General features: G+C 46.7%; 1 protein-coding gene across 1 annotated transcript; it reads right to left on the bottom strand.

Moving 5' to 3' along the window:
• Nucleotides 1-6,958: 6,958 nt before the first annotated feature.
• On the bottom strand, nt 6,959-12,500 carry Znf436 (zinc finger protein 436). Its single transcript, XM_045149091.1, has 6 exons — nt 12,445-12,500; nt 12,298-12,336; nt 11,986-12,035; nt 11,829-11,882; nt 11,502-11,615; nt 6,959-7,870 (listed from the first exon to the last, which is right to left on the bottom strand). Exons 1-6 carry the CDS (start codon nt 12,498-12,500, stop codon nt 7,089-7,091), a joined length of 1,095 nt encoding a protein of 364 aa, XP_045005026.1. The 3' UTR covers nt 6,959-7,088.
• Nucleotides 12,501-13,517: the final 1,017 nt, after the last annotated feature.

Consider the following 13,517-nt stretch of genomic DNA (forward strand, 5'->3'; position numbering starts at 1 on the left):
TGAACAAGGCTTGCCAGAGGGCTATTTGCTTGGGTACAGAATTTAAAGTGCTAGGAGTTTGTAATCTACAGAGAAAGGAGGGTGAGCTCTGTGTGAGCATGTGCGTTAGGGAAAGACAACAGCAGAAAGGCCACACCAGGGCCTTCTACAAGGAAGCAGTGGCACTGGCCTGGTCCAGTGGCAATACTCCCCATGATGATAAAGTACTTCCCGGGATAAAGTACTTCCTGGGGTAAAGTACTCCCTGGGATAAAGTACTGCCCAGGATAAAGTACTTCCCAGGGCAAAGGACTTCCCAGAATAAAGCACTTCCTGGGATAAAGTACTCCCCAGAACAAAGTACTTCCCAGGATAAGTACTCTCCTAGATAAAATACTTCCCGGAGTAAAGTACTCCCCAGGATAAAGTACTTGGATAAAGGACTCCCCAGGATAAAGTACTTCCCAGGATAAGGCCACACTCCAGTCATGGGTGCACATGTACAAACTGGAGTGAAATGCAAAAATCTTCTTCCCTCCCTGGCCTGAAAACAAAAGGTGAAAATTTTATGCCAAAAGAGCCATCAACAAGGAGACTTTGAAATGGGAATCTTGCTGGGTGTCAGGAGGCAGAGATAGGAGTGAATTCTAGGCCTGAGCTAAAGGGAGACACCACCTTGAAAAAATAAAAAGCCAGGCATGGTGGCGCACACCTTTAATCCCAGCACTCGGGAGGCAGAGGTAGGAGGATTGCAGTAAATTTGAGGCCACCCTGAGAACACAGAGTTAATTCCAGGTCAGCCTGAGCTAGAGTGAGACCCTACCTTGAAAAAACAAGAAAAAGAAAGAAAAAGAAATGAGAATCTCTGGGCTGGGGAGATGCTTAGGTGTTAATGGGATTTGTGTGCAAAGCTTGCTGGCCTATGTTCTGTTCCCCAGTATCCATGTAAAGCCAGATGCACAAAGTGGCTCATGAGCCTGGAGTTCATTTGTAGTGTCATGTGCACACATACACACACACACACACACACACACACACACACACACACACACTATCTCTTGCAAAAAAAAAAAAAATATATATATATATATATTTAAAAATTTAACTAAGGGCTGGAGACATGGCTTAGTGGTTAAGGTGCTTGCCTGCAAAGCCAAAGGACCCTGGTTTGATTCCCCAGAACTCACATAAGCCAGATGCACAAGGTGTTGCATGCATCTGGAGTTCCTTTGCAGTAGCTAGAGGCTTATTATCTCTCTATCTGCCTTTTTTTCTTTCTCAAATAAATCAGATTTTTTGTTTGTTTGTTTGTTTGTTGAGGTAGGGTTTCAGTCTAGTTCAGGCTGTCCTGGAATTCACTATGTAGTCTCAGAGTGGCCTTGAACTCATGGTGATCCTCCTACCTCTGCCTCCCGAGTACTGAGATTAAAGGCATGTGCTATCATGCCCAGCTAATAAATAAGGTATTTTTTAATTAACAAAAAAGAAATGAGGGGCTTGAGAGATGACTTAGCAGTTAATACACTTGTGTGCAAAGCCTAACGACCTGGGTTCAATTTTCCAGTACCCACATAAAGCCAGATGCACAAAGTGGCATATACATCTGGAGTTTGTTTGCAGCAGCAAGAAGCCCTGGCATGTCCATTCTCTCCCTTTCTCTCTCTCTCTCTCTCTCCTTGCAAATAAATAAAAATATTCTTTTAAATATTTTTTTAAAAGAGGGGGATCTTTGATAAAAAGTCTACCAAAGCCAGCTGTGGTAGCAGATACTTATAATCCTGAAACTTGTGAGGCAGAGCCAGGAGGACAGAGTTTGAAGTCTGAATGAGCTATATAGCAAAACACTGTCAGAAAGAAGGAAGTAAAATGAAAGAAAAGGAAAAAAGAAGGAAAAAAAGGTTTATCAAAATACTGGATTTCAGGCTGGGGAGCCGGGTCAGCTGTTTAGAGGGCTTGCCACTTAAGCATGAGGTTGACTCCCCAAAGCCCACATAAAAAAAACGAATTGGGAGTGGTCAAGCACTCCTGTTACCCCGGCGTGAGGGGAGCCAGAGACTGGAGAATCTCTGGAGCTTGCTGACTGACAACAGTTCACAGTTGAGGGAGAGACCCTGTCTCAAGAAAAGAAACACATGGGTGAGCCACGAGAAGGACACCCAGTGGTCTCCCCTGGGCTCTGCATGTGCGCACACACACAGGACACACACATCTTCATACACATGTTCATACATATACTACACATCACACACACACAAACATACACACACATACACAAACACCCCCTCCTCTGGTTCCATGGAAGGTATTACTAAGAGAATGAAAGACAAGCCGAAGATTGGGAGAAATAACCGTATGGACTACATAGAGAGACCCTGTCTCAAAAACAATGAATAGAAAGCCAGGCATGGTGGTACATATTTTTAATCCCAGCACTCAGGAGGCAGAGGTAGGAGGATCACCATGAGTTTGAGACCATCTTTTGAATACAGAGTGAATTCCAAGTCAGTCTGGGCTAGAGTGAGACCCTGCCTTGAAAAACAAACAAACGAACAAACAAAAAACCCAAAACCCAAACCAAAAGCAATGAATAGGGCCTGGAGAGATGGCTTAGCTGCTAAGGCACTTGCCTGCAAAGCCAAAGGACCCAGGTTCGAATCCCCAGTATCAACATAAAGCCAGATGCACAAGTGGCGTATGTGTCTGGAATTCATTTGCAGTGGCTAATGGTCCTTTTACATCCCTTCTCTCTATCTGCCTCTTTCTCTTTCTCTCTCTCAAATAAATAAGTAAAATTAGAAAAACTTTCCCAGTTTTTCATATAAAAAATACAATGAATAGATATAATAAAGAAGGAAGGAAGGAAAGGAGAGACAAAAGGTAAAGAAGCAATTTCAAGGGGCCTTACCCCTCCCCCCTTCTCATGAACAGGAACACTTTTTTTTTCTTTTTGGTTTTTCGAGGTAAGGCTTCACTGTACTTCAGACTGACCTGGAATTCACTATGTAGTCTCAGGGTGGCCTTGAACTCATGGTGATCCTCCTACCTCTGCCTCCTGAGTGCTGGGATTAAAGGCATGCACCACCACACCCACCTAGGAGCTCTTTGTACTCTTTTCTTTTTCTTTTCTTCATAAGGAAGCTTCACACTTCATGAATTTGCATGTCATACTTGCTGCGGGGGGGGGGGGGTGGGGGGGGAGGATGCTAATCTCCAAATCATTCCAATCTTAGTATATGTGCTGCTGAAGTGAGCACACTCCTCTTAATCTAACAAAAATCTCTCTAGCCCCTTACAAAGAAGGAAGCGAGTATAAAACAGGGATAAAGAACTTTGGGATAAACCCAGGAAAAACAGAAAAGGAATGCAGTCCAGGCCTGGGGGATCAAGAAAGATTTGCTGGGATAAGTCAGGTTGGACATACAGGAATACATATATCTGCAACCCCAGTGCTCAGGAGGTGGAGGCAGAAGGATTGAGGGTTTGGCTCCTGACAAAAAGTAGAAATGTGGGGGGGAGCTGGAGAGATGGCTTAGTGGTTAAGGTGCTTGCCTGCAAAGCCAAAGGACCTTGGTTCAATTTTCCAGGACCCACGTAAGCCAGATGCACAAGGGGGCGCATGTGTCTGGAGTTCACTTGCTGTGGCTGGAGGCCCTGGCATACCCATTCTCTCTCTCTGTCTGTCTCTCCTTCTCCCTCTTAAATAAAGAAATAAATAAAATACATTTTTTTAAAAAAGTAGGAATTGTCCCAGCAAGAGGACAGAAATGCACCTAAGGCGGGGAACTAGACCATGATGGCTTCCTACTCACAGTGAAGGAGCAGCCCTGGGTGCTGATGGCAATGGGAGACAGGACAGGCCCTCATTTTATTTGTTATTGTTATTAATATTTTTATTTATTTGAGAGAGAGCTTTTATTAATATTTTTTATTTATTTGAGGGAGAATGGGTGTGCCAGGGCATGCCAGTGGCCTCTGGCCACTGTCCACGAACTCCACACACATCTGGGTACTGGGGGAATTGAACCCAGGACCCACAGGCATTGCAAGCAAGCAGCTTTAAGTGCTGATCTGTCTCTCCAACCAAAGGACTTTATTTGAAGTTTTCATTTATTTATTTGTAGTGCTTAGGATCAAATCCTGGACCTCATACATGGTAGGCAAGTGTTCTGTCACTGAGCTACGTCCCCAGCTTATTCCTCTCTTTCTCTCTCTCTTTTTCAAGGTATGGGCTCACTCTAGCACAGGCTGACCTGGAATTCTCTATGTAGTTTCAGGGTGGCCTTAAACTCATGGCTATCCCTCTACTTCTGCCTCACAAGTGCTGGGATTAAAGGCGTGCGCCACCATACCAGGCTCCTTTCTCTCTCTTTTTGAGGCAGGATCTCACTCTAGCCCTAAGTTGTCTGGAACTCATGGTGATTCTCCTACCCTAGCCTCCAGAGTGCTGCTATTAAAGGGGTCCAATGACACCCGGCTTTCTTTTCTTTTTCTTTTTTTCCTTTAGTACTAAGGATCGGGTTTAGGACTGCGAGAGGGTTTTACACAAAGCATGGCATAATGGCGGTGGCCTTTTGGAGGCCCAGTAGAGAGAGACTGAGAGGGATCAAAATGGGTGAGATGCATTAGGAGTGCTTGGAGCACGTGCAGAAGCAGGCAGGGACGTGTGAAGAGAAGGCATGCAAAACGCATTAGCGCACAGGGACAGATGTGTGACTGCTACACCAAGTTCAGCACAGCCAACGGGCACCATCGGCAGAAAGAGAGGAGATAGAGCTGGCATGCCCATTGCCTCTGCAGCCTCCCAGCTGGAGTGCACATGTATGGAAAGAGGACTAGGCACACAGAAGCCTTCCCGGAGCCCTTCACTTCTAAGGAGCCAAAAGCAACAAGACCAGCATCACCTTCAGAGGAAGGTGGGGGTGGGGCGAGATATAATCGTTGCCTTCATCGTGCAGAATCCTGTGCACAAGAAGATGGAAAGATAGTATGTGAGTTCCTAGATGAAAAAGCCTTAAAGAGGCTATTCCAGTCACTTATTTCCCCTTGCAGTGTTTTTCGGGCCAAGGATAGGAGCAATAACTTTTTTCTTTTTAAAATTATTTTATTTGGGGCTGGAGGATGGCTTGGTGTTTAAGGTGCTTGTCTGCAAAGCCAAAGGGCCCAGGTTCGATTCCCCTGGACCCACATAAGACAGATGCAGAAGGGGGCGCACGCATCTTCTCTCTCTCTCTCTCTCTCTCTCTTTCCCTGCCTATTTCTCTCTCTCAAATAAGTAAAGAAAAACAAGATAAAATACATTATTTTATTTAGTCAGGCATGGTAGCACATGCCTTTAATCCCAGCACTCAGGAGGCAGAGGTAGGAGGATCACCATGAGGTCAAGGCCACCCTGAGACTACATAGTGAATTCCAGGTCAGCCTAGACTAGAGTGAAACCCTACCTAAAAAAACAAAATAAAACAAAATTTATTTGAGAGAGGCAGATAGGGAGAATGGGTGTGCTAGGGCCTCTAGCCACTACAAATGAACTCCAGATGCATGTGCCATCAACTTGTGCATCTGGCTTTATGTGGGTACTGGGGAATAGAACCTGGGTCCTTAGGTTCTACAGGCAAGCACCTTAACCGCTAAGCCAATCCCCCAGCCCAGGAGTAATAGCCTGACGTGGTGGCACACAGCTTTAATCCCAGTACTCAGGAGACAGACGTAGGAGGATCACTATGAGTTTGAGGCCACCCTGAGACTACATAGTGAATTCCAGGTCAGCCTGAGCTAGAGTGATGCTCTACCTCAAAAAGCACAACAAAACAAAACAAAAAAACAAAAACAGATTCTATCCATCTCCAGGCCTAAGCATTCATCAGCATTTGTCCTCAGGTAACAGGTTACTCTGATGAAGTAATCTACTAATAATGAATGAATCAAAATAATTTAACTGGGTGTAGTGGTGCATACCTTTAATCCTAGCACTCAGAAGGCAGAGGTAAGAGGATTGCTGTGAGTTCAAGGCCACCCTGAGCCTGAATAGTGAATTCTAGATCAGCCTGGGCTTGAGTGACACCCTACCTTAAAAAAAAAAAAAAAATTCACGATGTAGAAGGGAAGAACATGTTCCCAGAGCTGTGGGTCAGAACACTGGAGGGGCTGTCTTCTTCCTTCCTTCATGTTTCACATGGTGGTCTACAGCCAGAAATATCAGGCGAGTGAAAGGAGCTCTGTCTTTAGGAAGCTGTTTTCAAAAATATTTGTTTAAAAAGCCATTCATGGTGGCGCATGCCTTTAATCCCAGCACTTGGGAGGCAGAGATAGAAGGATTGCCAAGAGTTTGAGGCCACCCTGAGACTCCATAGTGAATTCCAGGTCAGCTTGGGATAGAGTGAAACCCTACCTCGAGAAACCAAAAGGGAAAAAAAAAGTTTTTGTTTATTTGAGAGAGAGGCAGAGAGAGAGAGAATGGACATGCCAGAGCATTTAGCCACTGCAAATGAACTCCAGACGCATGTGCCACTTTGTGCATCTGGCTTATGTGGGTCCTGGGGACTCCAACTGAATTGTTAGGCTTCATAGGCAAGTGCTTTAATTGTTAAGCCATCTCTCCAGCCCTAGGAAGTTCTTAATAGCAAACAGAATTTTACCTTCAAAGGAGTCAAAATAACAGGAAAGACTCAGTCACTATGAATCCTGCAGTGTCTAATAAGAGCTGCGCTGTCTGAAACTCCTATCATGTTGATTACATTCATAAGGCTTCTCTCCTGTGTGAACTTTCTGATGTGCGGTGAGAGAAGAGCTTTGAGCGAAACTTTTCCCACACTGCACACACTCAGAGGGCTTCTCTCCCACGTGGGTTCTCTGGTCCTTAATTAGAGCTGTCCTTTCACCCAAACTCTGCCAACACTTGTTACATCCATGGGGCTTCTGCCCAGTGTGAATCTTCTGGTGTGTGATGAGATGAGCGATCTGGTTGAACCTCTGCCCACAGATGGGGCATTCATAGGGCTTCTCTCCAGTGTGGGCCCTCTCCTGCTGAACCAGAGCTGAAATGTGGCTAAAGCTCTCCCCACATTTGTTACAGCGGTTCGGCTTTTCTCCCGTGTAGGCTCTGCGGTGTCCTACCAGTTCAGAGCTCTGACCGAAACTCTTCCCACACTCATCACACTTGGGATGAGATAGTGCTTGATGAGATCAGAGCTGTCGCTGAAGCCCTGTCCGCCCTCCTTACACTCATGAAGATTGTCACCCGCGTGTGTCCTCTGGTGCTGGGACAGGTGGGAGCTTCGGCTGAAGCTTTTCCCACATTCCTCACACTCGTATGGTTTCTCCCCATTGTGGGCCCTTTGGTGCTGGATGAGGTAAGAAATGTGGCAGAAGCTTTTCTCACACTCATTGCATTTGTGAGGCTTCTCACCCAGATGTCTGACACTGAATAAGGTAGGAGCTCCTTCCAAAACTTTCCCCACACTCACTACAGTCACATGCCTGCTCCCCATTGTGCACTCTCGGGTGCTGAAGAAGGTGGGAGCGATGGCTGAGCCCTTTCCACACTCGGAACATTTACGGGGTTTGTCTGCCTTGTGAGTTTTCAGGTGTCGATTAAGGTCTGAAATCTGACTGAAGGCCTTTCCACAATGAGAACATATGTGATATCGAATGCCTGTGTGGACTTCTTTGTGGACGAGCAGATCAGTGACTTGTTGGAGAGGGTAGCTAACCCACTCTTCTGCTGTCAAATCTCCCCACTGTCTTTCTGGCTTTTCCCCACTTTCAAAGGCCTCTTCACCTTCAGGATTTTCCTCAGCATTCCCCACGGGTCTTTCAGCTGTAGTGCCAAACTCCACATCTTCACTAATCTCCTGCTTTGGGTTCACTTCATTCTCACTCCTGATCTCAAAATCTGCAATAATGGATAAATAATAATAAGATTGGTGAGTGCACAAACAAATTAACTATTGTGTTCTAGGCATTATATTAAGGGTTTATAAAAATCCTTATTTATGGTGCTGGGACTGAATGGAGTATTTTGTGCATGCTAGGCAAGTGCTCTGTGACTGAGCTACATCTCCAGCCCCACTAATAAATTCTTTTCTTTTTTTCATTTTTGGTTTTTGAAGATAGGGTCTTTCTCTAGGCCAGGCCTACCTGGAATTCACTATGTAGTCTCAGGGTGGCCTCGAATTCATGGTGACACAACTACCTCTGCCTCCCCAGTGCTGGGATTAAAGGCGTGCACCACCCCCCCCAGCAACATGAAATATTTAATTAATGATTGCAGACAGACAGACAGACATGCAGACACTACACACACCCTACACACAGAGAAGCAAAAACAAAAATTTCTGATCCTCCTGGCTACTTCCTGAGCGTTAGGATTACAGGCATATGTGCCACTGCATCTGGTTTTATGTAGTGCTGAAGGAGCAAACCTGGAGCTTCTTGCTTTCAGGCAAACCCTATAACAAATGAATTCATTCCCCAACCCCATGAGTTGCCCTAATATTTTATATTGTTAATTTTTGTTGTTGTTGTATTTTCAATGTAAGGGTCTCACTCTAGCCCAGGCTGACCTGGAATTCATTATGTAGTCTCAGGGTGGCCTCAAACTCACAGAGAGCCTCCTACCTCTGGCTCCCTAGTGCTGGGATTAAAGGTGTATGCCGCTATGCCCAGCTCTCAATTGCCATTTTGATAGGATCTAGAATCACCTAGGAGATAAACCTCTGGGCATGTAAGTGAGAGATTAGCTTAATTAGGCTAGTTGAGGTGGGAAGACCCACCCTGTCAGCAGCACCATTCCATAAGCTGTTCTTGGACTGAATGAAAAGGAGAAAGGAGCCTGAGAAAGATGGCTTAATGGTTAAAGGTACTGCAGGCCAGGGTTCGATTCCTCAGTGCCCATGTAAAGCCAGATGCACAACATGGTGCGTGTGTTTGGAGTTCCTCTATACTGCAGAGTAGAACTCCACTGTATAAATGTGCCATATCTTCATTATCCACTCATCAGTTGAAGGACATCTAGGTTGGCTCCATTTCTCAGCTTTTGTGAATTGAGTGGCAATAAACATGGTTAAGCAAGTATTTCTAAGGTAATGAGATGATCCTTAGTGGAGTTCCTCTAGTACATCCATTCTCTCTCTCTCTCTCTTTCTCTCTCTCTCTCTCTCTCAAATAAAATGAGGGTTAGGGAGGTGGCTCTGCAGTTAAAGGTGTTTGCTTGCAAGCCTGCTGATCTGTGTTCAATTCCTCACTTCCCAAGTAAAGCCAGATATTCAAATAAAATGAATAAAATGTTTTTAAAAAGACAGAGAGCTGAACACCAGCAATCACCACTGTCTGCTTTTCTGACTGCAGACAATGCAATGAGACCAGCTGCCTTGCCTTCCTGTTTCCATTTCTTCCCACCATGAAAGACTGTAACCCTAGTACTGTAAGCAGAAATAAACCCATCCTCAAGTTGTTTCTTCTCAGGTCTCAGCAACCCGAAATGTAACTAATACATATAGCTCAGCTCCGAAGCACTTCCAGACCAGAACTCACCCAGGTAAAGAGCCTGAGGCAAAGCTGCCACTCCGGGGCCAAAACAAACACTAAAGGGTGGCTCCTGTCCTCCTGTAAACCCATTTCAGAACCCCTCATCGTCTAGTGCCCTAGAGAGAAAGCACCAGCTCCAGGGGCATCAACTCCTGGCAAGCACCTCTACGCCAGACCTGTTTGGCAGGCTGGAGAATGGCAAATGACTCAGGGCACAAGAAATCTGAATTCCTCTAAAATGCGCAGAAACTTTTCTTTCTTATTTATTTATTTATGAAAGAGAGAGAGAGAGAGTGCGAGCGAGAGAGCATGGGCATGCCCGAGCCTTCAGCATCTACAAACTAACTTCAGATGCCTGTGCCACCTTGGGCGTCTTAGGTGGGTCCTGGGGAATTGAACTTGGGTCCTTTGGCTTTGCAGGCAAGCACCTTAACCACTAAACCATTTCTCTAGCCCTTCTTTCCTTTTTAGACAACATGATTTGGAATGTTTCCATGTTCAAAGATTTGTCTGAGCAGTGAAGCTAATAACTAATCAATAATCCAACAACTAGGCTGTAGTCACAGGGGATGAAGCAATGAAGAAACCTTATCCAATGAGATATTTCCATAATTCCTCTGCATCGCATCCCTGAACAGGTCCCTTGGTGTAGGATTCAGAGGTCTCTGTTCCTCCTTGGTGAGACACACAGGCACCTGAAAGCACATAATGCCTCCTCACTACTTGCTATCTAGGAGTTTTACTTCTTGAAATTATCTCAACTGTAGAGTCCAAAGAAGAATCAAGAAAAAAGAAAAAAAAAAAAGACATGTGGTCAAAATGGGAGGGAGAAGGATAATTTTTTAGTTGGCTGCTCTGGAACCATGGATAGATATCCTACCCACTTGGAGAACTTTATGACCTTATCCTATATGTTGCAGTTAGCTTCAAGTTGTTGGCAGGAAATACCCTACCAAAAGTAGTTTATGGAAGGAGAGGGTTTATTTTGGCTTATAGATTGCAGGGCAAGCTCCACGATGGCAGGGAAAACAATGGCATGAGGAGAGGGTGGACATGACCTTCTGGCCAACATCAGGTGGACAACAGCAACAGGACAGTGTGACAAACACTGGCAAGGGGAAGTTGGCTATAACACCCATAAGCTTGCCCCCAACAATACATCATCATCAGAAGGATCCAATTCCCAAACGGCCAGCAGCTGCGGACCTAGCATTGAGAACACATAAATTTGTGGGGGACACCTGAATCAAACTGCCACACTAGAGCTGTGCCTTTTCCAAGACATTTCTAGAACTGATATTACCCCACATCTTTACATACTCTTCTTGGAGCATCCTTCTCAGGCTACTGTTTTTGGCCAGTAATGTGCATGGACTCCTTGCTTGAGTACAATAAATAGAATTTATCACTCACTCCTTTGCAGCCACGTTAAACCCTATTGCTATGGTAAACAGATCGTTTATCACAGAGCACCAAGGTTAACCAAATGCGTCTTTCTTATCACAGATTGTAAGGGGAAGAGATAACACCTCTCGGGCTGGAGAGATGGCTTAGCGGTTAAGCGCTTGCCTGTGAAGCCTAAGGACCCCGGTTCGAGGCTCGGTTCCCCAGGTCCCACGTTAGCCAGATGCACAAGGGGGCGCACGCGTCTGGAGTTCATTTGCAGAGGCTGGAAGCCCTGGCGCGCCCATTCTCTCTCTCTCCCTCTATCTGTCTTTCTCTGTGTGTCTGTCGCTCTCAAATAAATTTTAAAAAATTAAAAAAAAAAAAAAGAGATAACACCTCTCTAGTGCAGCTTTTGGCATTTTGTTTGGGCAGAAGTCAGAGAACAACTGGACGGGTTTTGTGCTCCACTTTCTTTGAGTCAGCCTCTCTGCTCCACTGCAAATGAGCTGCCAGACTGCCAACGACCAGCTGACCTGCTGCATTTCAGAATCTCCACTGAGTTTGGGATTCTCCTGGCTTCGCCTCCTATTATTTGGGTGAGTTGGACTCACAGGTGTATGCATCCAGCTGTGCGTGGGTGCTGAGGAATTGAAGCAGGGGCTGCAGGCTTTGTAAACAAGAGCCTTGAACCGCCGAGCCATAGTTCCAACTTTCTCTCTCCAGTACTTAAAGGCATACAGCAGAAATTCGATGCATGTTCGCTTCTGACTATCTTGTCCAGTACTAAGTCCCTAAGCAGAAGACCGAAGAGAGCCAATTACTAACTCCAGGGTATTTCCTAGAGGCTTTCAGAGAGGGGACGTGTTGGGCGAGGTCGGGGAAGCCACCCCAGGTTTAACTGAGACCCAGCTATTTATAAGCATGGTGGCTCAAGCTACAGGGGTTCGCCTCCCCGGAGGTGAGCGAGCAGGAGAAGCAGCTAGCAGACAGCGCTAGGGAGGCGAAAAGCAGGGCGTGAGGCTCGAGAACAGGCCCTGCCCACTCCCCAGGGCTGGAGTTCTGGCCACCTGGCGGCGGGGAGGGCCCTGCACCGGCCCGGGTCACGCTCCTCCCTGACCCCCGATCGTGGCCCGTCCTCGGTGTCTCTGCCACCACCGGGTGGAAGCGGTGCCAGAGTCCTCCAACACAATCCTCAGACGGCTCAAATTACGGCTCTCTGGGGCCGCGGGTCAGCTCCAAGCTATTTCAGGGAGGCGATCAACCCAGCCCTCGGTTCTTCCATCTGCAGGCTGGGTCCTTTCTGGCAGCCGCCTCAGCCAATCAGAGAACGAAACTCACAAGCCCTCTACCAATCAGAAGGCAAATCCTCGACCCGCCTCCTGCAGCGTGGCCGAGCAACTCTACTACGCCTGCACGCGCTGCGCCTGCCGGGAGTTGTAGTTCCACCTGGGCGTACAAAGGCCAGTTAGGGGCCACGAGCCAAAGGACAAAAGGGTGAGGGAAAGGAGCGGCGTCCTTCTAGCCAAGGCGAGTGTCTTCACTTTAATTTCTTGCATTTGATTGGTGCTGGCCAGCACGCGGACTACAACTCCCAACAGGTGCTGCGGCATTCGCACCCAGGCCGGATTCTGATCCTGTTAACCCTTGGAGGACGTCCAGCCTACTTTGGACCTGGGTTCCCAGTTGCACTCAGCGAAGAAACGAAACAGAACTAGAAGTCCGAGATGGGACAGGGAGGTCCTGTAAGGAGATAGCCAGGGCTCAGAGGAAGGCTTCCCCATCTCTGCGGGTCTTTTAGGCTCCTAGAGGCCTCCAAGAACAGAGACCCTGGGCCTTCGAGAGCCCGAACCCTGGCGGGTCCCTCAGTATATTAGCAGCCCCTGCCTGGCTAGGGTCGGGAAGCTGCAAACCCGAATTAAGGATGAACACACCTACCTCCAGTTCCACAAAAATCCACTGGATGGCTGGGTGCAAGATCCAAGAGGCCTGAGATCCCAAAGCCCCAGAGCTCTGGAGGCCAGAAGTGTAGCCAACGGTAGGGAAGGGTCTCTCTAAGGATCAGGTGTTTCCAGATTCTTGGCTGCTTTTTCAAAGAATCGAAAAAGTGCACACAAATAGCAAAGCAGCAAGAAGTTTTATTGAAAGACACAGTACAAGAATACACTGCAAAGTTGCAGTAAGTTACTTTAAACTGGCCTTGGTTACTGTTATGGACTTTTTATGGGGTGCAGGAGGAGGGGGAGGAGTTGGTTGCTAAGGGGCATGGTGTGACTATTTTGAATCCAGGCTTTCTACTCATGTTTGAATGGAAGAGGCAGTTGTCAATAAGGTTGCGAAAGGAGTAAGCTATTGCATTGTTTGAAGATGGATGGACAGACAGCTCAGTACAGATGCAGAGGTCTCAGGTTGCCAGGTTCATTGTTAGCAAAGACCCAAGCCCAGCAGAGTACTCATGGCCAAGTTATCCTTATGTTTGCCTGCCTCAGAAGATTCTAGAGATCATCAGCATGTCATGGAGATCTCAAACTGAGAGGTAGATTTTGAATTCATACACTTAGAAGAAAATGCCCAGAAATCCTCGGCTTGCCCCAAAGACGCATGGACAGCTCAGGGAATCCACAAGCTCA

Source organism: Jaculus jaculus, chromosome 5, assembly GCF_020740685.1.
Source record: "Jaculus jaculus isolate mJacJac1 chromosome 5, mJacJac1.mat.Y.cur, whole genome shotgun sequence".
NCBI lineage: Eukaryota > Metazoa > Chordata > Mammalia > Rodentia > Dipodidae > Jaculus > Jaculus jaculus.